The sequence below is a fragment of the Pan troglodytes genome, chromosome 9 (genome assembly GCF_028858775.2).
Source record: "Pan troglodytes isolate AG18354 chromosome 9, NHGRI_mPanTro3-v2.0_pri, whole genome shotgun sequence".
Taxonomy (NCBI): domain Eukaryota; kingdom Metazoa; phylum Chordata; class Mammalia; order Primates; family Hominidae; genus Pan; species Pan troglodytes.
Genome location: NC_072407.2, coordinates 10,597,331 through 10,624,862, shown reverse-complemented (window position 1 = coordinate 10,624,862; position 27,532 = coordinate 10,597,331). Strand labels below are relative to the sequence as shown.

Sequence of the window (27,532 nt, the reverse complement as noted above, 5' to 3'; positions counted from 1 at the left end):
AGGGCCTACTGGGGGAAAGAAACAAGTAACCAGGCAACTACAAAACAGTGATAAGTATTAGGATACAGAAGTACAGAGGGCGCTGTGGGAGCACAAAGGAGGGGCATCTGGCATGGACTGGGGTGGAAATGGGGATGTCAGTTTGAAAGCTGAGACCTGGCCAGGTGCGGTGGCTCACTGCTGTAATCCCAGCACTTTGGGAGGCCGAGGCGGGCGGATCACCAGGTCAGGAGATCAAGACCATCCTGGCTAACACGGTGAAAACCCGTCTCTACTAAAAATGCAAAAAAATTAGCCCAGCACGGTGGCTGGCGCCTGTAGTCCTGTAGTCCCAGCTACTCGGGAGGCTGAGGCAGGAGAATGGTGTGAACCCGGGAGGCGGAGCTTGCAGTGGAGCCAAGATTGCGCCACTGCACTCCAGCCTGGGCAACAGAGCGGGACTCCATCTCAAAAAAAAAAAAAGCTGAGACCTGAAGGGTGAGTAGATGACAAACAGGCAGGGTAAAGGGAAGAGCATCCCAGGCAGAGAGGCTAGCATATAATGAAGGCTCTGAGTAGGAACTGGGAGGAATTACTTGGAATGAAAAATAAAGAGGGAGTGGCTAGATGAAGACTGCAGGCTGGTTAAGGACTTTTGCCCTCTGGAGAAGGAGCTGAGAAGTGTTTTAAGCAGAAATTTGACTGCATGGGAGAAGTATAGAGTTGAGAAAAGTAGTCCTCTGAGGCTTAAGATAGTGTCATCTAGACTCCAGTTCCCTCATCTTGGGTAGTATAGTAGCCCCAGCCCAAAACTGCAAGCATGATCCCCGTCTGGGTTTCCTTCACAAGCACTGGAGCATCCTGTGCTATGTGCTGAACTCAGGTGGATAAGAGGTTGAGGCGGTTCCCAAAGCTCCTGCTGCACCCAGGTGTTGAGCCTAAATCTGAACCTTGTGGAGAGGTCACAAGAAAGATCCCTAACAGCACTTTGGTTTAGTCAGGGCTAGGTGTCATCACCTGTATGCCCTTTGGCCAAGGAAACCAGAATTTTTCAGGATTCTACCCACCTCTGGAAGGCTGGAGGAAGGGGAAGACCCACTCAGCAGATTCCCATAGTGCAGGGATCCTCACAGGCATGACTTTGCCCTTTGTCATGGATACTGCAGCTCCCAGACAGTCTTCTGGGCTTTGGTCAGCCTGCAATCATCTGACTAGAGCTTGATTTTTGGGGCAGGGAAGGTGGTCCTTATATGAGCTGCTACTTAATGGGCCACTGGGGATTTTTCAACATGAAAGGTACTGAGTCTCCAAATGCTGGTTGTAGGGCCTAAAAACAGGGCTCAACTCCAGGTTCTGCCACTTTCTAGCTGAGTGATGAGGGCTAACGTCTGGGGAGCAAGATCCCTATTTTTTCCCATTGTAAAATTGGGCTAATAAAAGATGCTATCTGCTGACTATTAAATAATATATGTAAAGTGGCTAGTTCTGTGTCTGGCACATAATAACCACTCAGTCCCTGTAAACTGTTACAATTATTTTCCACTTGGGGCTGCTTTTTGCACAAGGCGATGATTCTGAGAATTGTCCAGTGTCTTTGGTGTGAGGAAGGGAGTCGCTGGATGGTCTGAACCAGAATTTCCTCAGGAGGGGGCTCCTGAAGCGCCCAAAGCCTAATCAAATCCCCCACCTTTATACCCCTTAACTCCTTCTCCCAGAGTTCTGGGTACTGCCCTTCTGCCGCCCAGAGATCGTGCTGAGGTACAGACGGTTTCTACGTCTTCCCGGTCAGCCGATAGACTAGCATATTCCATAGGAGCACTCCAAGGAAGCCGGAAAGGGCGCCTCCAGGAGGCAGGCGGCCCAGACAGGCTCCCAGAGTCCGAAATCCCTGCTGCCCCAGCTGCCTTTTCTTGACGGAGTCTCATCTCAATCCCTGAGACCGACTACACCGCCCTTCCCGGAGCCGGAGGCAGCTGGCGGAGATCCGGGATCCGAGATCCGGGATCCGGCTCGCCGGCTCGCCGGCTCCCTAGCAGCACCAAGAAGGCAGCGTCCGCAGGAGGTGGAGGCGTTGGCGGGGGGGGCGTGCGGGTGCGGTAGGGGTGGGCAGGCGGGGTGGGCGGGGCTTCCGCGGCGGCGGGCGGGGCGTGGGTGGGTCTTCCCTACTGGAGTCACCCCCTCCCCCGGCCGGTCCGCAGCCCCGCCCCGGCCCCTCCCTCCGGCCTGTGCGGCTAGTCCGGCGGCGGCGCCGGCGCGGGGACAGGCGGAGGCGCGGGCAGGGCCGGGCGGACGGGCGCTGGCAGCAGTAGCAGCGCCGCGGGCCCTTCAGAGTGGCCGCAGTCCGGGCTTTGCCCTCGCATCCTGTTCCAACGCGGTGAGTGCGACGGGCGGGCCCCAAGGGTGCGTTTGTATTCCTGTCAGCCCGGGTCTGGGTCGGAGCGTCTGTGGGTGGGGGCACAGATGATTTTCAAAAGCTGTGCCTCTCTCTGCCCACGTGAGGCGTGTCCATGTCCGTGAGAGCAGCAGGGGGATTCTTCGGGCTGTGGCTGCTCACGTGAGGTCCCTGTTTTGAGGCGGGGAGGCGCGGGTGGATGGGTGATGGTTCCTCGGGGGAGCGCGGGGTTTGGGAGCTTGTGTGTGTTGGCGGAGGGTGCTGAACGCTGCGGCCGAGGGTGGTGGTGGTGGTGCGTGCTGAGTGGGACTCTGGAATATTGTGGCCCATCTTGTCTGAAGGGCTCTTTTCTCCCTGGTGCAGACACCTCCACCCCTTGCTCCCCCACCCCCACCCTACCCCACCCCCCGCCCCTTCCATCCCTGGTACCCACAGGCCCACCAGTCAGGATGGAGGACACCCTTTCCTCCCCATGCACTGCTCTGTGGACAGAAAGCCTCATGTGGAGGCTGTTTTTTTGTAGGAAAGGACCCCTCTGGTTCTCCTGTAGCCTGAGCCCTGCCTGGAGGACCCCAGGCCCCTCCCTGGTTCTGACCTCCTCCCTTCTGGAATTGGCTTCAGATCCTGGGCTGCAAACCTGCAGGGACAGATGGTTGCAGGTTGGAGGGGCAGGCTGCACCCCAGGGAGGTCAGTTCGACTGAGGGCAGGCCCTGGGCTTGTTCTTGGTGTGGGGGTTCTCTGATGTGGACAACAGAAACTCAGGACTGGCCCTAGCAGGAAGATCACATCTGGGAGGTCACAGCAGGTGCAGAAAACATCACAGGTCTCCCTTGGCCAGTCTGTCTAGCTCACTGGTGCCCATTCATCCCCTAAGCAGGGGATGATTTGCTGCAGAATTGGAATCAGAGCTGCAGGCCTGACAGTAGCCCTGCCTCCTTGGGCTTGTATGCCTCCAGTGACAGAGCACTTGCTACTTTCTGCTGTGGAAAAGCTTCCTTATATTAAGCAGAGGTCTCTCTTCTTGGGACTTTATTCACTTGTCTTGTTACTGCCATTACTTTTGCATCTCTCTCTGATGAAAGGGAACTGCAGAGATTTAAACAGAGCTCTCCTGTAACCAACATATACTGAGTACTTCCTGCGTGCCAGGTACTGCCACAGCCACTTAGGAGACAATGGCATTCTTGCCGAGAGAACTTGAGCAAAGAGTCCATCGTTGGGATAGTATAGCCCAGGTTCAGAAAAGCAGAAAAACCATATGGTTAGAATAGAGAGCGTTCATAGAGTGTCACAGGTGACTTAAAACTCAGCAAACATTTATTTACGGGGGCGAGGGGGCAGGGGGAGTGTGGAGGGGAGGCAACTAAGACCATCCTCTAACACATTTAGCCTAACAGTGGAAACTAGAAGTCAAATCATCGGGTAGTACAAGATGGGATTTAATCATGGGCTCATGGTACAATCTGTGGAGGCCCTTGGCTTGAGAGGGAACCTTGGGAATCTCAGATTTTGAGAAAACATCCCTCTTCTCCCAATTTACAAATAAGGGAATGGGGTTGGAACTTACCTAGAGTTTCACCTTGTGTTAGTGGAGTTAGTTACAGCGTTAGGACTAGATCCTAGATCTCCTAACTTTTTAAACCTAGCCAAATTTCAGAGGCAGAATTGAGGATGTAGTCATAGCTTGTATCTGAAAGGTGAAAGAAAAGGTGTAATTGAGAAGACTACCAGGGTTCTCGCTTGTGTGAGTGGGTGAGTGGTGGTGCCTTTTATTTATTTATTTATTTAGATTTATTTATTTTTAGCATATTTATTTTTATGCTTTTAGGATGTAAAAGCATCATGTATAACCTCTGCCTTTTGGAGATTCGCAATCTTGTCCATCTGTTCCATATTTCTTAGTTTCTCATGTTTCTGTTTCTTTACTCACTGTTTTCCCAATGTACGTATCAATGTCCTGTTTGTCTCTCAAGACCCAGCTCAAATACCCCTTCCTCTGGAAGCCTTTTTTATTCTGTACCATCCTCAGAGTTAGGTACTTCCTCCAGTTTGCTGCTGTAGCAATTTGAACATGTCAATATCATGGTACTTATCACATTGTAGTTACGTGTTTCCATTTCTGTTTCTCACATTAGTCTAAAAACTTGTGAAAGACAGGGAGTGTGTCTAATTCAGCTTTGTGTCTCTATTTCACAGCTGAAGGACCTGGCCCACAGTGTGCCCAGAGAAGTTTGATTGAATGGTTCATTCACTTTACTCAGTCTGGCAATGTTGGGGGAGATGGCCATGAATTTCATTGCTTTCCTTCCCTGCCAATCTTATTTAAAGGATTCATTGGCTTTAAGGACTTTGCCTCATCCAAGGCTTCATTTGTTTCAGAGAAAGCCCAAAGACTGTAACCTGCAGTCATTTGTCATTTTTTTGAGGTCTCAAATGATCAGATAAACCTGAAAGCTAGTGAGTAGACGTGAGTTATTTTAGCAAGCAAATGAGCCTAGCTGACCTCTCGCATCCATTTTCAACAATGCCTTGGTTACCTCCATTCACAACTGTGTAACTCATGTGTACTGGGAATCGTGTGAGATTGTAGGAGGAAGTCCTGGGGAAAATTAATGCTATTTGAGAATTTGGAGAAACTGAAAAGCCTTGAAACACATCCTTTGCAGATGTCCAGGATCTAGTGGAGTCAGCACTGGCTGTCTTCATTTGTTCACAATCAGCTTCTTGCTTGACTCCCTGCATCTGGCTTCCTGTCCTCCATCCCCTGCAAACCACGTGCTCTGAGGTTAATGAAAGCCTCTTTGGGGCTTAAATAATGGGACCTCTGCAGCATTTCACTCCCTTGTTCATGAAGTTCTCTTCTCCCTTGGCATTCATGACATCTCTTTCCTGATTCTCTTGCTTCTCTGGTTGTGCCTTCTCAATCTTCTTTGCAGACTCTGCTTCCTGGGCCTATCTCTTAAATATTGAGGTTCCTTGGGGCTTGGTGATAGGCCCTGCTTTCTCTCTTTACCCTCTCAGGGTAATGACATCCACGTCCATGGCTTCAGGAACCATCTCTGCACCAACATCCACATTCATGTCTCCAGGCCAGACCTCTCTCTTAGGCTTCAGCGTATCTTTCCAACTGCCAGCTGGACCTCTCCACTTGAATTACATCCCATAGGCACCTCAGATTCATCACATTAAACAATGAACTCTAGCTGGGTGCTGTGGCTCATGCCTGCAACCCCCACACTTTGGCAGGCCAAGGCAGGAGGATTAGTTGAGCCCAGGAGTTTGAGGCTACAGTGAGCTATGATCATAACACCACATTCCAGCCTGGACAACAGAGTAAGACCCTGTCTCTTAAAAAACAAAAACAAAAATGAAAAAACCTTTAAAGATAAACACCAAACTTATCACCCTCTCATCCAAACTGCTCTTCTTTGAGAGTTTCCAAAGAATCACCTGTTAATTCCTTCTTCTCCCCTAACTCTTCATATGTAAATACCCAGCCACCAAGTTCTGTTGATATCCCCCTGCAAAATTGATTTATCTTGGCCTGTCTTTGCTATTCTCCTAATCAAGGCAGTTTCTTAATTTTCCATCCTTGCCCTTTAAACTATATTCCACACAGCAGCCAAAAATGTACTTTTGTCCCTCTATACTTAATAGCCCTCACCACTACCAAAGTTTTCCTTTGCTTTTTGGATAAATCCTTCATCCCCTAGCAGGTAAGCGTAAAGTCTAAACTCCTTAATAAGACCAACAAAGCATTGCATGATATATCTTTTGCCTACCTCTCCATCTTGTTTCTTAGCCCTCCCCATCACAGTGTCTGATTTAGCCTCCTGATGCAAAAGGCACCATACTCTCTGTAACTCATCCTCAGCTTGAACGTTACTTTCTTTAGGAGTTACTAAAGTTACTTTCTTTAGGAGAAAGGTTGGCCTCCAACCTCTGGACCCATCCCTGCTCCAGATCTAGGTTAGGTAACCTTTGTACTCCTGGAGCAATTGGTGCTTCCTCATCATGGTCTTCACCACTTTACATTGCAGTAATCTATTTATTAGACTGTGGAATCCATGAAGGCTGAGCTGTGACTATTTGTCTTTGTGTCCCCAGGCCTAGCAGCAGTGTCAAGTGAATGCTGAATGAGGGAGTGAGGTGCCTTGAGAACTAAGCCATAAAGTATGGTGGGAATAACCAATGCAGGGATAGCAGAAGGCAGTATGAGAAAGGAGAGTAAAGTCTGGCTCTGAGACCAAGGCCTTATAAGTGTCTGCTGTGATAAACAGTTCACTTGAACCACCATCTATAGGATCTTGGGGGCAAATCTCTAGAGCACAGTGGGATGGAAGAGCTAGGACCCCATGGGAGGAAGAGAATCTCAGATTCAGGCAGGGGTATGGCCTCAGCGGCTGCATGCCCAGTAAGTCTGGGAGGGGAACTGAAGCAGGAAGGGGAGGAGTGGGGGAGGAGCTATTGGTCCTTGGACATAGCCCAATCCCCGCCCCTGTGTGACAGTCTGGGAGAGCCCCTAGGCTTGGAGAGAGGTGGAGCCTGGCATCCAGCTACCCCAGCAGGACCCAGCAGACCACTCCCACTCTTCCTCCCAGCCTTTCCCTTCACCAGACAGAGGCTTCAGCTTGCCTCCCGCCTCCTGGTCCTTCCGCCAACCTTCAATCTGTCCTCCCTCCTGCTATGTTTTCCTGGTATTAAGTCTTCAGACTCCAGAACCCATTACAACTGTAGAGAGAACATCAGGATGCCAGTGTCTACATCAGCAGAGGATACTTTCAGGCATGCCCTTCACACTCTACCCAGGCCCACCCTTACACAAACATAAGGCACAGCAGCTCAGCCCTTCTATCCCTCCCCAAATCTAGACTCGCTCCTGCATTCATTCATTCATTCATTCATTCATTCATTCATTCATTCACAGTCTTTAGAAAAAGGCTCGTAATGCATCCAACAGCACAGACAATGGTGACCTGGTCCTATTCACTGCCTATTTTGGAGTAATTCAGCTATTGTTCTGCCACCCTTCATGACCAAATCCCTGCCATGTATTGTCTACATCTCTTGTGTTAACTTCATCTCCCATTTACTCTTCAGTCACTCTGACGTGGCTTCTGCCCCTGCCACCCCACCACAGCCAAATCTAGTGGGCACTCTTCAGTCCGTTTCTTACTTCACCCCTTCTTTTTCTTGCACTGTTCTGTTGATTTCTTTGGTTTCACATTCTTTTGGTTTTCCTACCATTTCTCTGGGTTCTCTTTCTCAGTCACCTTTGCTGGCTCCCCTCTCTTGTGCCAGGCCCTTTTCTTATCACTGTCTGCCCTCTGTCCCTAGGTGGTCTCATGTCTTCTCATTGCTGAAAGTGCCATTTATATGCTAGTGATCCCAAATCAATAACCAGTCCAGACTTTTCTCTTGAGCTCCTGTATTCTGTTTCTTACTTGACAGCTCTACCTGGACATCAGAGAGACACATTGTACTTAGCATACGTAGAACAGAATGCCCCAAATCAGCTCCACCTCAGCTTTCACTGTCTCTATTCATGGCCCATCACTTGCTAAAATGAGAAAGCTAAGTCATAATTGACATCCCTCTCACACCCAGTTCATCTTGATGTCCTTTGGATTTCTCTTTTATTATTTATTTTATTTTTATAGAGATGGGGTCTCATTATGTTGCCCAGACTGATCTCGAACTCCTGAGCTCAAGTGAACCTCCTTCCTCAGCCTCTCAAAGTGCTGGAATTACAGATGTGAGCCACCTTGCTCGGCCAATGAATATTTCTCAAATCAGTCCAGCTTTTTGCTTGTAGCTCAGATGATACCCTACATTATCTTACCCAAAGAACTTTGGTAGCTTCCTAACTGTTTTCTCTGATTCCACTCTTGCTTCTCTTTGTCTTCAATTCTCACAGCTTGCCAGAGTAGCTTTCTAATTTATTTTCACTTATTTATAAACCACATCATCCCCCCCTCCAACTTAGGATAAAATCACTTTTTTTTTTTGAGACAGAATCTCAACTTTGTTTCATGCCAGGCTAGAGTGCAGTGGCACGATTATGGCTCACTGCAGCCTTGACCTCCTGGGCTCAAGCAATCCTCCCACCTCAGCCTCCCAAGTAGCCTGGACTATAGGTGTGTGCCACCATGCCTAGATGATTTTTAATTTTTTTGTAGATATTGGTCTCATTATGTTGCCCAGGCTGATCTCCAATTCCTGGGCTCAAACGCTCTTCCTGCTTTGGCCTCTGAAAGTGCTAGTATTACAGGCATGAGCCACTGCACCCAGCCAAAATCACACTCTTAATGGCGGTTATAAGGTCCTTCATGATCTCATCTCTACCTATCTTCCCAAACTCACCTCTTGCTTTTATTGACTTGGCTCTAACCACACAGTCCTTTCAGGTTCTCCATGAGTCTTCTGCCTAAGAACCTTTATCATGCTGTTTCTTCAGCCTAGAATGATTTCCCTTCCTGACTCCCTGTTGTTTCTCACCCTCACCCATACCATTTTTCTCCCATCCACCCAGAATTCTGCTTAAAAGTTACCTCCTTGGAGAGCCTTCCCTGATGACTCAATCAAAAGTGTTCTTTCTCACAGCATCCCTTTTTTCTTTATATCACTTCCCTGCCACTATTATTTACTTTTAAAATATCTGCCACCACCTCCCCACCACAGGGACAGTGACCCTGTCTGTTTTATCATTCCATTCCTAACACCTGTGCAAAGTAGGCAGTAAATATTTATTGAATTCCTGAAATCAATTCAGTAAATATAGGTCAATCTTTATGTCAGGCTCTGTGCTAAGTGCTAAGAATGAAAACATAAAATAAAATATAAATAAATAAATAAAATGCCTATCCTCAAGAACACTGCATGGAGTGGAGAAAGCAGAGAAGTAACAAGAACATTACAGCATAGCTTATAAGAGTTAGGATGGAGTAAATACAGGGTGCTGAGGGACACAGAGGTAGAGCACCCAAGCCAGACTCTGGGTAGTCATGGAAGGTCTTCTAAAGGAGGTGACATTTATATGGGGACCTGAAAGATGAGTAGGTGTCACATCAGCCAGGAAAAGGGGCCAGGAAAAGGATCCCAGGACAGAGAGAACGAATGCGTGATCTCCCAGAAGCAAAAGAGAACAAGGAATTTTCCAGGAACTGGAAAAAAAAAAAAAAAAAACCCAGCAGGAATGATTGATCATAGACTTATGAGACATGAGGTAGTAGAAAAGGTATGGGGCAAAGTGAAGCCTCACTGGTCAATATAAGGACTTTGGACAATGGATAACAGTTGAAGGAATTTAAACAGAGAGTACTGACAAGATCAAATCTGTGTTTTAGAAACTTCATTCTGGCTTCAAGGAAGATAGATGAAAAGGTGTCAGTGAGGAGACAAGAACACCAGTTAAGAGGCTATTGCTGTATTCCAGGAGAGAACTGATGGTTGCCTGAATTAGGGGTAGTAACTGTGGGATTGGAGAGAAGGGTTTAAGATATTCAGGAAGCAATCCCGACCTTGATACTAACTGGGTGTGAAAAAGAGTGCAGTTTCAGGCAGTTGTGCTAAGAGGTGGGTCAGGGTATAAATGGAAGAGCTGCAGGTAGTTAGAGGAGAGACACTCCATTCAGGTCTCTGGGAGGAGGATTTGGGGGAGGCAGAGGAGATGAAGGTAGGTATGTCAGTGAAAATGGACATCTCTGTACCATGCACTCAACAGGCACTATGTCACACTCTCAAATTATTATTCCTGTAATTACAAATTAAGAGACTGAGGCTCAGAGAAGTTACATGGATTGTCCAAGCTCACATAGCTGGTGAGAGACTGAGCCAGGTTTGAAACCCAATCTAATCCTACGTCTGTGCTCTTAAACAGAACAGCAGGCTCAGAGGTCACATCACCCTGATCCTTCCAGTCACTGCCCTGTCTTGCCCCTAGCAGGGAAGAGGTGGGGGCAAGTTCTCTGCAGGGGATTTGAGTGGCGGGGATTGGGTGGGGAGAAGAAGTTCTGGACTCCCTGGTGCTGACCATCTCTCCATACAGAGGCTGGTGTGAGTGGCAGGAGCCATCTGTGGGCGCCATGGCAAAGAGGGAGGACAGCCCTGGCCCAGAGGTCCAGCCAATGGACAAGCAGTTCCTGGTATGCAGCATCTGCCTGGATCGGTACCAGTGCCCCAAGGTTCTTCCTTGCCTGCACACCTTCTGTGAGAGGTGAGGGGATGTGTGTACTGGGGAGGGATGAGGACCATGTGGGGAGGATGAGGATCCTCCTCCCCTGTGGGGAGGGTGAGGGAGCATGTATAAACCTGTAGTAGGTGAGGCAACATGCTTACCTGGGAGGAGAGCAGGTGAACCCCAACCTGCAGGAAATGAGGTTTTGGGGGCAAGAACCTGTGAGAGAACCATAAGAACCATAACACTGGGCCATGGTTCCTGTCAAGAATAGGGCCTTCTCTGTCCTTTCCCAAACCTCAAGGCAGCTTTTGACACCACCTAAGAAATCAAACAGTGCTCAGACTCAACCAGCTTTGGCATCAGCAATTTATGACTAGTTGGAGGATATTTGAAGCTAGGTCTGTCCTTCCCTGCTTGTCCTTGTTGTCCTCAGGTACTGAGTGAAAGGCAACCTGTCCCAGCCTCTAGGCTTCTATGGATCACTTATTCATTTAACAAATATTCATTTATTGAGCAACTACTATGTGCCAGACCCTGTTCTAGGCATTGGGCATGCAGTGATGAGCAAAAACAGATACGATCCTTACTCTTTTTTTTTTTTTTTTTTTTGAGACGGAGTCTCGCTCTGTCGCCCAAGGTGGAGTATAGTGGCACGATCTCGGCTCACTGCAACCTCTGCCTCCCAGGTTCAACCAATTCTCCTGCCTCAGCCTCCGGAGTAGCTGGGACTACAGGCGCACGCCGCCACGCCCAGCTAACTTTTTGTATTTTATTACAGATGGGGTTTCACCGTGTTGCCCAGGCTGTTCTTGAACTCCTGAACTCAGGCAATCCGCCCACCTCGGCCTCCCAAAGTGCTGGGATTACAGGCGTGAGCCACCGTGCTTACTCTTTTTAAAAACTGATACACAATAGTTTACATGTTTATGGGGAACATGTGATACATTGTTACACAAGCATAGAATGGGTAACAATCAAGTAGGGTATTTAAGGTACCCGTCACTTACAATGCTTACTCTTAAAGAGCTAACAGTATAGTGAAAGAGAAAGATAGTCATCAAATAATCATATAGCCAGATTATAGTTAAATATAACTTTTAGTAAGTGCTGCAAATAAAGTGCTGAGCTATGAGAGATTGGCATATGGAATCTGTTATAGTTTGGAGAATCAGGGAAGGTTTCCCTGAGGAGCAATTCAGAGGATGAATAGGAGTTAACTAGGTAAAGGGGTTTGGAAGAGCGTTCTGCACAGAAGAAAGACCATTGGAAAAGCCCATGTGACATGAGAAAATATGTCAGGTAAGAGGCCTGGAGGAAGCCTGGTGGGGCTAGAGCAGAGTGAGTGTGACTGAGAGTATCATGGGATGAAGCTGGAGAGGTAGGTGGAGGCCAGACCACCTAGGGCTTTGTAGACCTGTTAGGGAACTTCGCCTTTACCCTGAGAGCCACATGAAGCCTTTGCAGGGTTTTATATGTGATCACATCTGTATTTTGACAACATTCTCTTGGGCCCTCATCTCTCATTGTTCTGTCTTGGGTGGCCTGGTCCCTGGGTCTTCTCACCACTGCCTCTATCCGCACTTTTCCTCTGCCTTCTGCCCCAACTGAAACCTGGCTCTGCACCAGAGATACTGCTTCCCTGCCAGCCCTGCTCTTTGAGATTCCAGCTCCACTGCCCACTCTCCTTTATCCACTGGAAATGGCCTCAGTTTTCCTGTCCATTCAAGTTCTTCTGTCAGCCTGGGGACAACCACCCTCTTGTGCCTGTTGGTTCTTAACTGTTTCTTCAGGGTTGTCCCCCATTCCACCTCAGTAACACTCCCTCCCAACCATGCCCTGAATCTTATAATCCAGAATCTTATCTATAGTCATAAACGCCAACGTTCCACTCCTGGCTCCCATTACCCCACTCCCATTACACCACTTTCGATACAATATAGATATCTAGCCCCTTTGACTGCTCCCTCTTTTCCCAGTCACCAACTGCGTCCTGGCCTCCCTTTCTTTCCTGCCCATCCTGGACCCTGTGGCTGACTGACTGGCTCCCCTGCAGTTCCTTCACATCTTTATCCTTTGCAAAACCCATGCAATAGAAGCTCAATGTTGGATCAGAGCTGAAATTGGATGTCTCTGCACTTTCTCCTGTGCCCAGATCACTGAGCACTCCTGGAGAAAATCTGGCTGAGAAATTGTAATAACAATAGCTACCATGTATTGATTGCTTACTGTTTGCCAGGGACTGGCTAAGTGATTTATACATACTGATTTCTTTAATCCCTGCAACAGATACTTTATTAACTTCATTTTTTTAATTTTAATTTTTTAATGTAATTTTTCATTTTAATTTTTTTTTGTTTGTTTTTTGTTTTTGTTTTTTTGAGACAGAGTCTCTCTCTGTCACCCAGGCTGGAGTGCAGTGGCGCCATCTTGGCTCACTGCAATCTCTGCCTCCTGGGTTCAAGTGATTCTCCTGCCTCAGCCTCCCAAGTAGCTGGGATTACAGGCGCACGCCACCACATCCGGTTAATTTTTGTATTTTTAGTAGAGATGGGGTTTCACCATGTTGGCCAGGCTGGTCTCGAACTCCTGACCTTGTGATCTGCCCGCCTCAGCCTCCCAAAGTTCTGGGATTCCAGGCGTGAGTCACCGTGCCCAGCTTGTTTCAATTTTTTAAATTTTATTTTTTTTTTAGAGATGAGTGTCTTGCTATATTGCCCAAACTGGACTTGAACTCCTGGGCTCAAGTGATCCTCCTGCCTCAGCCTCCTGAGTAGCTGGGATTACAGGTTGCAGGCTACCACACCCAGGTATCCCCATATTAGAGAGGAGGAAACTAAGGTTCAAAGTCAGTAAGTAATTAAGAAATATCTCTGGCCAGGTGCAGTTGCTCATGCCTGTAATCCCAGCACTTTGGGAGGCCAAGGTGGGAGGATCACTTGAGCCTAGGAGTTCCAGAGTAGCTTGGGAAACAACATAGTGAGATGCAGTCTCTAAAAAAGAATTTAAAAATTAGCTGGATGTGGTGGCATGCACCTGTAGTTCTAGCTAATCAGGAGGCTGAGGTGGGAGGATCATTTGAGCCTAGGAGGTGGAGGCTGCAGTGAGCCATGATCACATCACTGCACTCTAGCCTGGGTGACAGAGAGAGGCTCTATCTTAAATTAAATAAACAAATTAAAAAAAAGAAATATTTCCAAGGCTACACAGTAAGTAAATAGCTGAGATCTGAATCCAGTTTTCACTGCAGAGCCTTCACTGTCAACTAGTATTCATTCATGTATCCCTTGGTCCCTGCTCTCAGAGTATGTTCTAGTGGGCAGTGACTGACAGTAAGCAATCAAGAAAACAAGAGAGCTGCAGCTTGTATTAATGTTTTACAGGATATTAACAGAGAGAAGTAGGGGTGTTTGGGGCAAGAACTATTCTATATAGTCATCAAGGAAGGCTTCCCTGAGGAGGTGACATTTGACCTGAGTTCTGAGGATAAGGAGACAGATTGTTCCAGGCAATAGAAAAATCTGTGCAAAGGCCTTGAGGAAGAAGTAGACAGGACATGTTCAGATACCAGAAAAGAAACCAGTGTGGCCAAGTGAGGAGTAAAGTGGGATGAGGTGAAATTGGAGAGAATAAGGGCAGTTTAAGGGGGAGCTTGTAGGTTTTCAGAAAGTGTTTGGATTTTATTCTAAGCGCAATGGGAAACCATTGGAGTTTTTAAATATATATATATACAGGGAAATAATGTAACGTAAAAAGTTCACCCTAGCTGTTATGGAGAGAATGGATTATAAAGGAGCAAGAGTGGAAACGGAGACCAGTTAGGAAGCTATCATGAGCCAGGTACACTTGACAAATAGGAAGGGGATATTGCTGAATTAGAAGGTGTTTTGCATGGGGAAACACTAGATTCAGTGAGCTTGGAAGAAAGCTGCTGAAGAATAGAGTAGAATGGTTGAAATGCAGTGATAGTTGATGAGAAGTGGGTGTTAGTGGGAGCATGGGAAATGGGGGAAAAGATCACTGGGGGTGAGAAGGTCAAGGAATTAAGAAATCACAATGGGGGATGGATGTTAGTGCCACTGAGAATGATGGCAGAGTGGTGGTGGGGGTAATGGAAGAAGAGAGTGAGCCAAGAGAAAGATGTCCACAAATGCAAGTGGGGGCAACTATTAGGTTAGTGGAGACAATGATAAGGAGGAGTGATATAGATAGAAGGCATGAGCTTCAAAGGAGCTAGAGTTGAATAGTTCAGAAATGTTCCAGTTGGGAAGAGGGAGGGCTCAAGCCCACCTTCTGGCCCTAAGGAGTGTGGAGTATGAGACAGAAACCACTCTACTTGAGAGGACTGCAAGGAAAAGTAAGTCACAATTAAATAAGTTACACTGGGCATAGTGGCTCACGCCTGTAATCCCAGCACTTTGGGAGGCCGAGACGGGCAGATCACCTGAGGTCAGGAGTTTGAGACCAGCCTGGCCAACATGACAAAACCCCATCTCTACTAAAAACACAAAAATTAGCCAGGCGTGATGGTGTGAGCCTATAATCCCAGCTGCTCGGGAGGCTGAGGCAAGAGAATCGCTTGAACCCGGGAGGTGGAGGTTGCAGTGAGCCAAGATTGTGCTACTGCACTCACACCTGGGTGACAGAGCAGGACTACGTCTCAAAAAAAAAAACAAAAAAAAAAAACAATCACCAAAAAAACAAAAACAAAAACAAAACACAATTAAATAAGTTAATACTTGTGAAGCACTTAGAATCATGCCTGGCACATAGTGTTTGTCAGATTTTAATTAAGATCCTAAGTTATAGGAAACATTAAGAGATGAGATTGAGGATATGGGAGAGTTTGCATAATGCAGATCTTCACTCCACAAATTTGAGGTCCCCAAATACAGCTGCCTTCAGTTCTGATGTCTGTTTCTAGTAAGTATCCTCTGCTCTCCCATCAGTGACTAATCTGAGCCATCATCAGGCCCCTGAATCCTCCATCCTTCACTCTCCTATGTCCCTAGTGCCTCTCTATATCCTCCTCTCCTTTCCTCCTTCCCTCCATTCAGAGACTGACGTCCAGTCTTCCTTTTCAGGCCAATCCAAGGCACTCCCCAATCCTCAAGATCTTTTCCTCTCAGTTTTGTAGTCTCTTCCCGCTCTCCTTCTCTCCTGACTCCTCCATTCCTAAACATGCTCAAAACTCCCATGCCAAACAGGTAAAAACTCTTTCTAGCACCATCCAACCCCTCAACCAGCTCCTCATTCGAACTTTCAAGCTCCCCTTCACACAACTTCCAGCAGTCAAGCTTTCCTTCTCCTGCCACTCCCTCCCTGTTTTCCCTACAGACAAAGTACCCTCACATTTGCCAAATTCAGTGGACATTTTCCTGTCCTTACCTTACCCAACTCGTCAGCTGCTTTTAACGCTGATGACTACTCATTCCCTCCTGGAAATGTACCACTCACTTTTCTGCCCTAACACTGCTGCTCTTCCTGCCTCTCGGCCTGGTCTTCTTTGTTGTCCTCATTCAGTTTTTGCTGAGTGCTCTGTCCCTCTCTCTTATCACTGTCTATGCTTTCTTGTCTGATCTCATCCTCTCCCAGTGCTACCAAAGCCATCTAAATGTTGATGGCATGCCCATCTCTTGTCTCTAACCTTCATTCTCCTGTCTACTGGTGACCTCAACCTGGGTGTTTATTGTTACAGTAAATTCAACCAGGACAAGGCTGAACTTTCCTATAGCTACTCCTCTTTCTATGTTTCTCATCTTAGTGAATGTCACCACTATCCACTCAGTTATCAAAGCTAGGAAGTTGGAAGTCAGCGAAGACTCATCATCTCTCCTGCTCCCCATATCTAATCAGACAACACCTCCCACCTTCCCTCCTTCTTAAACACTTCTCAAATTTATTTCCACCTCATAGTCTACATTACTATTGCCTAAATCCAGGTCTTCTTCACTTCCTACCTAGATGATTCTAAGAGTATGCTGGCTAAGCACATACTTCGCATTTGAAGGCAGGCTTCAGCACCTACTGCTGTTGTTACCTTGGGCCACTTGCCCTTTCTCCTGCTAACAGAAACGTAATCAGAAAGCATGGCACCTGGCACATATGCACTTAATAAATGGTAACTAGCTGGTGATGCCACTGCCCTCGCCCCCCAACCCCATCTGCTGTCTCATTCCCTTTAAATTCACTCCCCACACAGAGGGGGTGAAGAGGAGCTTGGTAAAATGTAAACCTGGCTATACCACTCTCTTGCAGCTTCCGATTGCTGGCAGGATAACTTCTAAGCTCCTTGACTTCTGTCACCATTCCTTGCCTTGGACTTTGTCTCTAGCCAGCCACATCAAACTGCTTACAGTTGCTTATTCATACTATGCTGCTTCTTGCTGCCTTCTGTATCTGGACTACCCTTCCCCCTCTGCCTGCACCATTCTTTGGTCAGGCTAACAATTATTTATCCTTGAAGATTTAGTTTGCATCAACTCTCCGAAGACTTTCCTGGACACGCTCTCCACCTGCTTGAGCCAGATGCATTTCCTTATCACTATCTATCATTCCTTATATTAATAATAAGTAATACAAGTAGCCTACCATATATAGTGCTATTATGAGTCAGGCATTTTACATTTAATCCTCTTCAAATATAAGTAAGTACTTTACATGTAATCCTCTAACACTCTGTGAAGTCTGTACTTCTCCATCTTACAAAGGAAGAGTCCTTGGCTTGTCAAAGTTATGTAACTTGTCAGGGGTCACACAGTATAACAGGTGACCAACGGGGTGTTGGGCCTGGGCAGCCTAGCTTCAGGACCCATTGCCTTAATCATCATGCTATTTACTTCTGTACTATTCCTGTGACTTTTTTCTCTGTAGATGGGAAGTATTTTAAGGGTAGGCACTGTGCTTTATCTTTTTGTCCCCAGGGCTTGGCATAAATTTGGCAAGAGTAGACAGTAATGTTAATGAGTTAAAGAAGTTGGGCAGGGGGTGCCTAGTTGCACATTCCTATGAGAAGCATTTGTAAACACCTGTGAAAGGTGAGCCTGTGTGCACACTGTGAGGAATGTGGATAGTCTGCTCTTCTGAGAGGGGTCGGGGTGTGTTCCTACTCAGTTGTAAGGGGCAAGGCCATTATACCTGCTGGCAGATGAGATGTGTCAAGCAGAGAGGTTTTAAAATGAAGTGTAATGGCACACCTGTGAGGGAAGGGGTTGGCACCCATGGGAAGTATAAGGAAGGGTGCACTTATGCCACCCCACCCACTCCGTTCTTTGACTCTCCTTCCTGGACAGATGTCTCCAAAACTATATCCCTGCCCAGAGCCTGACGCTATCCTGTCCAGTATGCCGGCAGACGTCCATCCTCCCAGAGCAGGGCGTCTCGGCACTGCAGAACAACTTCTTCATCAGCAGCCTCATGGAGGCAATGCAGCAGGCACCTGATGGGGCCCACGACCCGGAGGACCCCCACCCCCTCAGTGTAGTGGCTGGCCGCCCTCTCTCCTGCCCCAACCATGAAGGCAAGGTGGGCCCAAGCGAGGCCCAGTGAGGCCGGGACTTGGGGGGGGAGGAGGAGGAGAGGCATTGGGGGGTGCCGAGTGGCTGGGTGACAGGGTACTGCTCTGGATTAGTGGTCCAGGTAGGGGGTGCACTTAGAAGGTGAGGGGCAGGGAGGGCAGGTGGGGAGGGGACAAAGAAGTGTGATGTCTAGCCATTACCCGACTGGAGTCCTTGTACCGCAGACGATGGAGTTTTACTGTGAGGCCTGTGAGACGGCCATGTGTGGTGAGTGCCGCGCCGGGGAGCATCGTGAGCATGGCACAGTGCTGCTGAGGGATGTGGTGGAGCAGCACAAGGCGGCCCTGCAGCGCCAGCTCGAGGCTGTGCGTGGCCGGTAGGCACTGGGCAGGGTCCTGGGCTGGTGGGGCCACAGGGATGGTGTCTTAGCTCGGGCGGGGAGGGGAATAAAGGGTCTGGGAAGGGCAGAGATAGAAGTCTCAGGGAGGTCTCAGGAAGGAGATCTCCATGAGGGCAGCAGTAGGTTCCCCAGGGAGAAGGGAAAGTTCGGCAAAGCCACCCTCAGCAACTCTGGAATGAGATATTCCCCCTCCAGATTGCCACAGCTGTCCGCAGCAATTGCCTTAGTCGGGGGCATCAGCCAGCAGCTGCAGGAGCGCAAGGCAGAGGCCCTGGCCCAGATCAGTGCAGCGTTCGAGGACCTGGAGCAAGCACTGCAGCAGCGCAAGCAGGCTCTGGTCAGCGACCTGGAGACCATTTGTGGGGCCAAACAGAAGGTGTGTCTTGTGTTCACCCTTTCCTACCATCGTCCATTGTGATGGTGTTATTGCCTCCATTGTTCCTCTGTCTTCCACACCAGCTCCCCATTCCCCAGCCTAGATATTCTGCCTCCTGACATGCCCTCGGTAGGTGCTGTGGGCATCTGTGTCCTCTGTCCACAGGCACCCTCTTGTATTTTATGCCACAGTGCTACAACTTCAGTAATCACAGAGACTCCCCCTGTGCCAGTCTGCTCACCCACTCCTCCCCTACCCCTCATCAGGTGTTGCAAAGCCAGCTGGACACACTGCGCCAGGGTCAGGAACACATCGGCAGTAGCTGCAGCTTTGCAGAGCAGGCACTGCGCCTGGGCTCGGCCCCGGAGGTGTTGCTGGTGCGCAAGCACATGCGAGAGCGGCTGGCTGCATTGGCGGCACAGGCCTTCCCGGAGCGGCCACATGAGAATGCACAGCTGGAACTGGTCCTTGAGGTGGACGGTCTGCGGCGATCGGTGCTCAATCTGGGCGCACTGCTCACCACGAGCGCCACTGCACACGAAACGGTGGCCACGGGAGAGGGCCTGCGCCAGGCGCTAGTGGGCCAGCCTGCCTCGCTCACTGTCACTACCAAAGACAAGGACGGGCGGTTGGTGCGCACAGGCAGCGCTGAGCTGCGTGCAGAGATCACCGGCCCGGACGGCACGCGCCTTCCGGTGCCAGTGGTGGACCACAAGAATGGCACATATGAGCTAGTGTACACAGCGCGCACGGAAGGCGAGCTGCTCCTCTCAGTGCTGCTCTACGGACAGCCAGTGCGCGGCAGCCCCTTCCGCGTGCGTGCCCTGCGTCCGGGGGACCTGCCACCTTCCCCGGACGATGTGAAGCGCCGTGTCAAGTCCCCTGGCGGCCCCGGCAGCCATGTGCGCCAGAAGGCAGTGCGTAGGCCCAGCTCCATGTACAGCACAGGCGGCAAACGAAAGGACAACCCAATTGAGGATGAGCTCGTCTTCCGTGTTGGTACAGACAGCCGAGGGCAGAGCCAGATGGGCCAGGCTCAGGTAGTGGGTGGGGAGGGAAGGGAGGTTCAAAATGACCTCTGAGTGAATTATTTTGTTTTCCCTCCTGTCCCTTCCCACAGGCAGTCGTGGAAGGGAGAAAGGTGAATTCACCAATTTACAAGGTGTGTCCGCAGCCAGCAGCGGCCGCATCGTGGTAGCAGACAGCAACAACCAGTGTATTCAGGTAAGCACCTTTACCGTTCTCCTCCACCACCAAAATAAGAGTTTTCAAGCTACAGGCTACTGAAAAGATAGAATGTACAGGTCACCTCCTGGAAGATGGAACCCTACAGATAGTACCGTTCCTTAAGAGCAGTGAATCAAAGGATCACCCCTTACGCACCCACCAGCCACCCCATTCCCATAGGCCACAACTGTAACCAGCACCTTCAGTCAGAAACCAGAGTTTACTATGCTTGTAGCCTCTACTTTGTAGGCCATGGCTTAGGGCAGGTCAGCTCCTGGACTGCAAAGATCTGGCTCATTCCTCCTTTCCTTCTGCCTCTCCTTGAGCCTCTTTCTCCCTTTTTCTCCTGGTGGCCAGTACGCAGGCCTGCTCTCCGTGTCTTCCAACATGCATGCCTGGCTCCTGAATGTATGTAGTCTGTCTGGAGTCTCTGCAGTTATCAGGTTGGCTAGACAGTTGCATAGGGGTATCTTGGCCAAAGGGGGTATCTTTCAGTGGCTAGAAGTTGTAGCAGGTGGTCCTCCCACTGCCTCTCCCATAACCTCATACACCTGATTATGGCATCAACCGCACTGAATGAACACGGTTTCTGCTGCACTGTGAGCTCATTTTCAAAGCCAGGAAATGTGCCTTTTTTTCCCTCTGTTTCTTGTAGTAAAAGCTCAGAGCGTAGTACAGTGGGCACCAGGGTAGTTGACACAGCAGAGCAGTTAAAAGCTCAGGCTCTGAAACCAGACACCTGAGCTGGAATCCTAGCTCTGTCACATACTAACAAGTCACATGACCTCTTTGAGCTTCAGTTAACTCATGTGTAAAATTAGGAAAAGTATATCTGATAGGGTTGCGGGGAGTGTTAAATGATGCACTATACTTGACATCTAGTGAAACTTCTGATGTTAGCTATTGTTAAAAATATCATCGTCCAGGTGGAGGCTGTAAACAAAGGCAAGCAGGTGGGAAAGTGCTGGAGGAGGTGGTTCAGGGAACTGGAAGGAGCCCAGCAGGCCTGGAGGTAGATTACTATTAGAAGCCAGGGGTAGCTGAGGTCAGATTGTAATTGGTTTTGGAGATGGAGTGTGGAATTTTGATTTTATCCTATAGGGGATTGTTTCTAACTACCATGCACTTTACTTCTTCGAAACATTTCACTGGGTAGCAAAACTTTTCGCTGAAGATCCTTACTTCTAAACACCTATACGTTTAAACTTCCTGACCCTGCTTGAGTACTCATGTCATCGATCCAGCTCTGCTAAGGTCCTTTCCCTCAGTGACGGCTACTCCCTGACCCCTGCTTTTCACCTAACAAGTCTAAAGGTGCAAGGGACTCTTCTGTGGCCATATTCCCAGTTCTGTCCAGTCGTCCTTTACTCCTACCCTATTTCTAAGAGCAGAGGAATGGAGAGGCCCTGTGCAGCACAGGAAGGCATTTGGGCCCAGCCTGGATAGTGAGGAGGGGATTGCGGGGGAGTAATGAGGTGGTGCTCAGTTCCCTACTCAGTTACACCTTCCAGCTCCTTTCCAACTCCCTAGGCTGGGAATGCTCCCTGGCATAAAAGTTGAGATTTGGGACCCCTTCGCTGTTGTGCACACACACAGTTGTGCTCACTGCTCACATGCACAGAAAAACAAGTGCCACTTTGTCTGTCCTGGTGAGGGGGCTGAACTTCCTCATAGTTTTTTTTTTTTTTTTGAGACAGGGTCTCTGTTGTCCAGGCTGGAGTACAGTGCTATGATCACAGCTCACTGCAGCCTTGACCTCCTGTGCTCAAGCAGTCCTCCTACTTCAGCTTCCCGAGTAGCTGGGACTACAGGCGCATGCCACTATACCTGGCTAATTTATTTTATTTTATTGTTATTTTTAGTAAAGACGGGGTTTCACTATATTGTTTGGGCTGGTCTGGAACTCCTAGGCTCAAGCTATCCTCCTGCCTTGGCCTCTGAAAGTGCTGGGATTACAGGCATGAGCCACTGCACCTGGCCTCCCCATTGTTTCAGAGTGGGGAATTGAGAGAGAACACCTGGTATATAGCTCCACCCTCTTCCAAACACCTGCTACTTCTATAGCAGTCCTCCTCTTGCTTCTACTTCCACCTGCCCTCTATGTCGCCACTGCTAGGAGCCTGGCTCAGATTTCTAAGTTGAATTTCTGCTTCTCTTACTCTGGAGTCCTTAGGGCTGGCATGGGCTGGGCTCCCTGATGAGGTCTGAGCCCCCTCCTCCTCTCAGTACGTGGGGATTGGGGTCCTCACGACATGATCGTTTTCTCTTTTGGACGCTTCTATGGTGGAGGATGAGGCAGACCTCACTGAGTGGAACCAGCATCAGTTGACAGAAGACAAAAAACATTTTGTGATTCTGAATTAATAATTTGATTTGTATATATTATGTCCTTGTGTAATTGTCTAAGCTTCCAGTTTTATCAGCTCTTCTGTGAAAACTCCGTCATTCCCTTAGGCAGAATGTTAAATCACATTCTTCTCAGTTCCCTCAGCCTTTTGCTATAGTACTTTTCATACTTTACTGGAATCACTGGTTTGTTTTTGTTTTTGTCTGGTTTTGTTTTGTTTTATTTTGGTTTAAGTCTTTCTCCCCCACTAGACTGTGAGATCCCTGAAGTCAGGGATCTACTTTCAGATACCATGGTATAGGAGAGAGATCTTAAGGACCAAACTAGGACACCAGCAGATTCTAGAGATATTAAGGAAGCAAGAATGGCAGATTTTGCTAAATCGTCAAATGTCAAGAATGGCAGGACTTTGTGGACTGGGTAGATGGTGTTGCCATTCAGGAGCAGGCCCAGGTTTAAGTTGTTGAATTCACTTTTGCAGATGTTTGAGATAGCTATGCGGCATTCAAGTGGAGATGTCCAGTTCAGGTCTGAGATTGAGCTGGGGAGTTCATTCATTTGTTGAATGCCTACTATGTGCCAAATGCCATATCAGTGCTGCAAGTGCAGCAGCAAACAAAACAGATGCAGTCCTTATGCCATGCGAGGCTTACATCCTTAGAAGGGGACACCGATATTTAACAGTTATTTAGCTGCAAAGTGATAATTGTTATGAAGAGAGCTGTAAAGCATATATCCTGGTGACCTAAGTTTATATGTGCATATTGATTTGGTAGGGCGGAGGGTGGCACTTGGTCATTAGTCTTCTCTGAAAAAGTGACCTGGAAATTCTAAGAATGGAAAGATGAGTAAGAGTTGGCCAGGTGTCAGGGGTGGGATAGGCTGGGACTGGAAGAACAAGACATCCCAAAGCCTCATCAGTATTGAGCCAGAACCTGAGCTGCTCAAACTGGAGGGGCATTACCTCACTGCTAAACTGTACCTTTTAGTGCCCCCTCACTTCTACTATTTAGCTCATGGAGCTCATGGTATCTCCCTTCTCATACTGATGAGTGCTGTCCTGCCACAGGGGACCACTGTGGAACCCAAGAGCTGTGCTGGTCAGCCAGAGAAGAGCTTAGTAGAAGGTCCACATTAGAAGAAAGTGATGCCTGTTGGTGGGACCAGTTTAAACAGCCCTGCAGGACTAAGAGATGGAGCTGGGGTGGGGCCGGGGCGGGGAGACCAGTCCATTAAGGAAGGCACAGATTTGAATCCAAGAACAAGGCCAATGCCCACAACTTGAGTTCTCCAAGGCTGCTCCTGGCTCTCGTTCATCTTGTGTCCCCAGAGCCTATAACAAAGCAGAGTGTATGAGACTTATGTAGTGAGTAATGTTTTGACTATGAAGGAAAAGCCAGAAAGCTTAGCTAAAGTGAGAAGGAGGATTAAAGGAGGTGCTTTTGGGATGGGGAGACCTGAGCATATTGGGCAGCTAAATTAGAGGAGGTTGGAGAAGGGAGAGGTTGAAAGGTTCACTCTGTGTAGGAGGAAGGTTTCCTTGTCAGCCCGATAGCCTGAATGGACTAATTCTTGTATACTTTCTCCTCTCTCACCTACCCCATTCCAGTCTGCTACTAAGTCTCATGAGCCTACCTCCTACATATGTCTTGAGTCCATCTGCTTCCCTCCAGCCAATTTCCTTGGTCCAAGCCATCATCATTTCTCAACTGGAATACTGCAACAGCCTCTGACTGGGCAGCTAGCTTCTAGTCTTGACTCCTCCCTACAGCCAGAATGTTCTTTCTTAAAAGCAAAATTGATCTTGTCACTGCTATGCCTAGAAATGTTAAGAGACTCCTCATTACACCCAGGATAAAACATAATTCCTTCTTTTGTTCACCTGGGTGCTCCCTGCAGTCCAACCACAGTGGACAAGTCCTCAAGTGGTGCCCATACTGGACTTTGTGCCTTTTACAATCTGTTCACTCTGCTTGAATGCCTTTCCTCTTCCTTTCCTGGCCGAATTTGGTTTATGTGGCATCCTCATTAGGCTATTTGTTCAGACATCTTCTTCTCTTGGAGCCTTTTCTCACCATTCCCCTTCATCCCTTCATGTTCTCACAATCCCATTCACATCTCTGTTGCATTGCCCCAGACCTGCTGCTGTGTTTGATTTTGTCAGTAAGTGCTTGTTGAATGACTGAATAAATGGTGGTGGGGGGGTCTCCTCCCTCAGGATCCTACTCCCTTCTGTCTGTGCCCACAGTGTCTCCCCTCCTACCTGCTCCCTCCCCTTGCTCCTCTGCTCCAGGTTTTCTCCAATGAGGGCCAGTTCAAGTTCCGTTTTGGGGTCCGAGGACGCTCACCTGGGCAGCTGCAGCGCCCCACAGGTGTGGCAGTGGACACCAATGGAGACATAATTGTGGCAGACTATGACAACCGTTGGGTCAGCATCTTCTCCCCTGAGGGCAAGTTCAAGGTGAGAGGCCTGCTGTCACTTTACTTACCCTGGTGTCCAGCTGAACTGACCAGTCTAGTGCCTCTTGGTGGTCAGGGTCTGGACTGATCCAATCCTACCTCCTCCTACTCCCTGTTCTTTCCCCAGCCCAAGATTCTGCTTTGGTACTGGGTTAGGACTACTTTCCCCACTGTCAGAATAAAGCCTCTTATGGCTATTCTCTTCCTCCAGACCAAGATTGGAGCTGGCCGCCTCATGGGCCCCAAGGGAGTGGCCGTAGACCGGAATGGACATATCATTGTGGTCGACAACAAGTCTTGCTGCGTCTTTACCTTCCAGCCCAATGGCAAACTGGTTGGCCGTTTTGGGGGCCGTGGGGCCACTGACCGCCACTTTGCAGGTATAGGGGGACAGCTCCAAGATCTATGCTGATACCCCTGTTCCGGAGAACTCCCCTAGATACCCCAGCTGTAAAGGCCCTCTCCTCCTATATCTTGGCTCTGGAGATCCCACTTCCCTTACGTTAGCCCTATCATCTCAGAAATAATTTGTCTCAGTCCTAGAGACCCCACCCCTCTCCTAACACCCTAGCTTTTATCTTCCCAGATACTCTTCCCCATCCCACTCAGCATCCCAGCTTACTGCCCTGAAGACCACTTTGTATTTTCAGGGCCCCATTTTGTGGCTGTGAACAACAAGAATGAGATTGTAGTAACGGACTTCCATAACCATTCAGTGAAGGTCAGTGTCCTCCCTCCCTCCGTGACCACTGTCCCAACATCCTTTCCTCTTCCACAAGACTCCTCTCTATTTTACCTCCTCCTTTTCCCCTTTGAGATCATTCACTCAAACAATACACATTTACACATTTATGCATGGCTGCTTTGTCCCAGGCAGTAGGCTAGAAGCTGGAGATACAGTGATGCACAAAGCAAATGTATTCTGTGTCTTCTTGATTATAGTCTAGTAGGGAAGAGAAAAAGGTAACCAAAAAATTACAATATGATGTAATAGATTCTGTGATAGGAAGGTGCAGGGAACTGTGGGAAGGGATACAGAAGTGTATGATTCAGGAAACTATATGAGGAGGACCTCAAGCACAAGTGGGAATTAAATGGAAGGCAGAGGAGGACGAGAGTGTTTGAGACAAAAGACACAGGAAGAGCTAAGAATGCAAGGTGGGAACCTTAATAGTGTGTTCGAGAAATCACAAGTAGTTCAGACTCAGCTTGAGGAGGGCACCGTGAAAGCTGAGAGTGAGGCTTGTGTGCCCCCTTAAGGGGCTTGCTCTCCTCCCAAGAGCTATGGGGAGTCACAGGATTGCAGGCAGGGGAGTGATGCAGTCCTGTGTGTCTTAGATCACTCAGGCTGAGGCAAGACTGAGACAGGAAGATCAGTCTTTTGCAGTGATCCAGATGAGAAATGATGTGAGCCTGGACCATGAGAAAGACGAGACAGTGTATGCATAGGGTATAGATTTGAGAGAGGGATTTGAGATGGAATCAAGAGTTGTGTTAATTCATTGGCCTATCAAACAGAGAAGAAATTGGAGTCAAGAGTGACTCATGGCCAGCTGGGTGGCACCAGTCATTGAGATAGAGAACTAAGAGAACTGATTTCCCAAAGAAAATGAGCTGTTAGATTTGATATTCCCAATGGACATCAGCAAGAGATGTCTACTAGGCAGTAAGGCACATGGATGTGAAGCCTATGAAGCAGATTTGGGCTGTAGCTGTAGATCTGGGTGGGGGTTCTCAGCCCTGGGGCTTCACCCTATCCTCCTCCAAAGCCCTACCCTCTGCCTGAGGCCAGGTCCCCAGTCCCTAGCCCCTTCCCCCACCAGGTGTACAGTGCCGATGGAGAGTTCCTCTTCAAGTTTGGCTCCCATGGCGAGGGCAATGGGCAGTTCAATGCCCCCACAGGAGTAGCTGTGGACTCCAATGGAAACATCATTGTGGCTGACTGGGGCAACAGCCGCATCCAGGTGAGTAAGGCCTGGGAATGACATGAGGGGGCGGTTTCCTGGTGTGTCCCATATGCCCGTTCCCCCAAAACAGACTCTCATCTGCCTGATCTTGCCTCTCCCTCCTTTCTGCACTCCTTCCCCAGGTATTCGACAGCTCTGGCTCCTTCCTGTCCTATATCAACACATCTGCAGAACCACTGTATGGTCCACAGGGCCTGGCACTGACCTCGGATGGCCATGTGGTGGTGGCTGATGCTGGCAACCACTGCTTTAAAGCCTATCGCTACCTCCAGTAGCTGTACAGAGGCCCTGCCTGGCTTATGGAGGGACAGACATTGGGGTGATTGGACAAGAGGGTCTGGCTGGGAGGTGGGCCAGACCTGGCAGCACTGAATGTGGGCTGTGGGCATGGGTGCGCCCGGTGCCCTCCCTCTCCTACCCCCACCCCCACGGTTGCACTTTATTTATTCGGTTCTTGCTTTGGTGACTGGGTGAGCCTGGACTGTGGTCCCAAGGATGTGTGCAGAGCTTCACCCTACTCTTCTTACACACCTCCCCACCCCTGTCAGTCTGCTCCCCATCCCCCAGCCTGGGGCCAGAACAGCCTACCCCAGGACAGGAGTCCCTCTAGTTGTCTCCCTACCACCCTATACACACTGACAGAGACAGCAATACCCCACCCCCCATATTAAATAAATGTCTTCACCAAGA

The 27,532-nt window shown here is 48.8% G+C and overlaps 1 protein-coding gene across 5 annotated transcripts; it reads left to right on the top strand.

Annotated features, from left to right (window-relative positions):
- The first annotated feature begins 2,184 nt into the window (after positions 1–2,184).
- Positions 2,185–27,532, top strand: TRIM3 (tripartite motif containing 3). 5 transcript variants are annotated; one of them, XM_016920267.3, is made up of 13 exons: positions 2,203–2,353; positions 2,895–3,059; positions 10,420–10,587; positions 17,841–18,072; positions 18,290–18,441; positions 18,661–18,841; positions 19,108–19,840; positions 19,962–20,065; positions 24,709–24,876; positions 25,087–25,255; positions 25,526–25,596; positions 26,699–26,839; positions 26,965–27,532. In XM_016920267.3, exons 3-13 carry the CDS (start codon positions 10,457–10,459, stop codon positions 27,115–27,117), a joined length of 2,235 nt encoding a protein of 744 aa, XP_016775756.1. In that variant the 5' UTR covers positions 2,203–2,353; positions 2,895–3,059; positions 10,420–10,456; the 3' UTR covers positions 27,118–27,532. The 5 variants fall into 5 exon arrangements, with proteins under 5 accessions (XP_016775755.1, XP_016775756.1, XP_016775757.1 ...); XM_016920266.3 differs by lacking the exon at positions 2,895–3,059 and having other exon boundaries at positions 2,185–2,353; XM_016920268.3 differs by lacking the exon at positions 2,895–3,059 and having other exon boundaries at positions 2,205–2,379.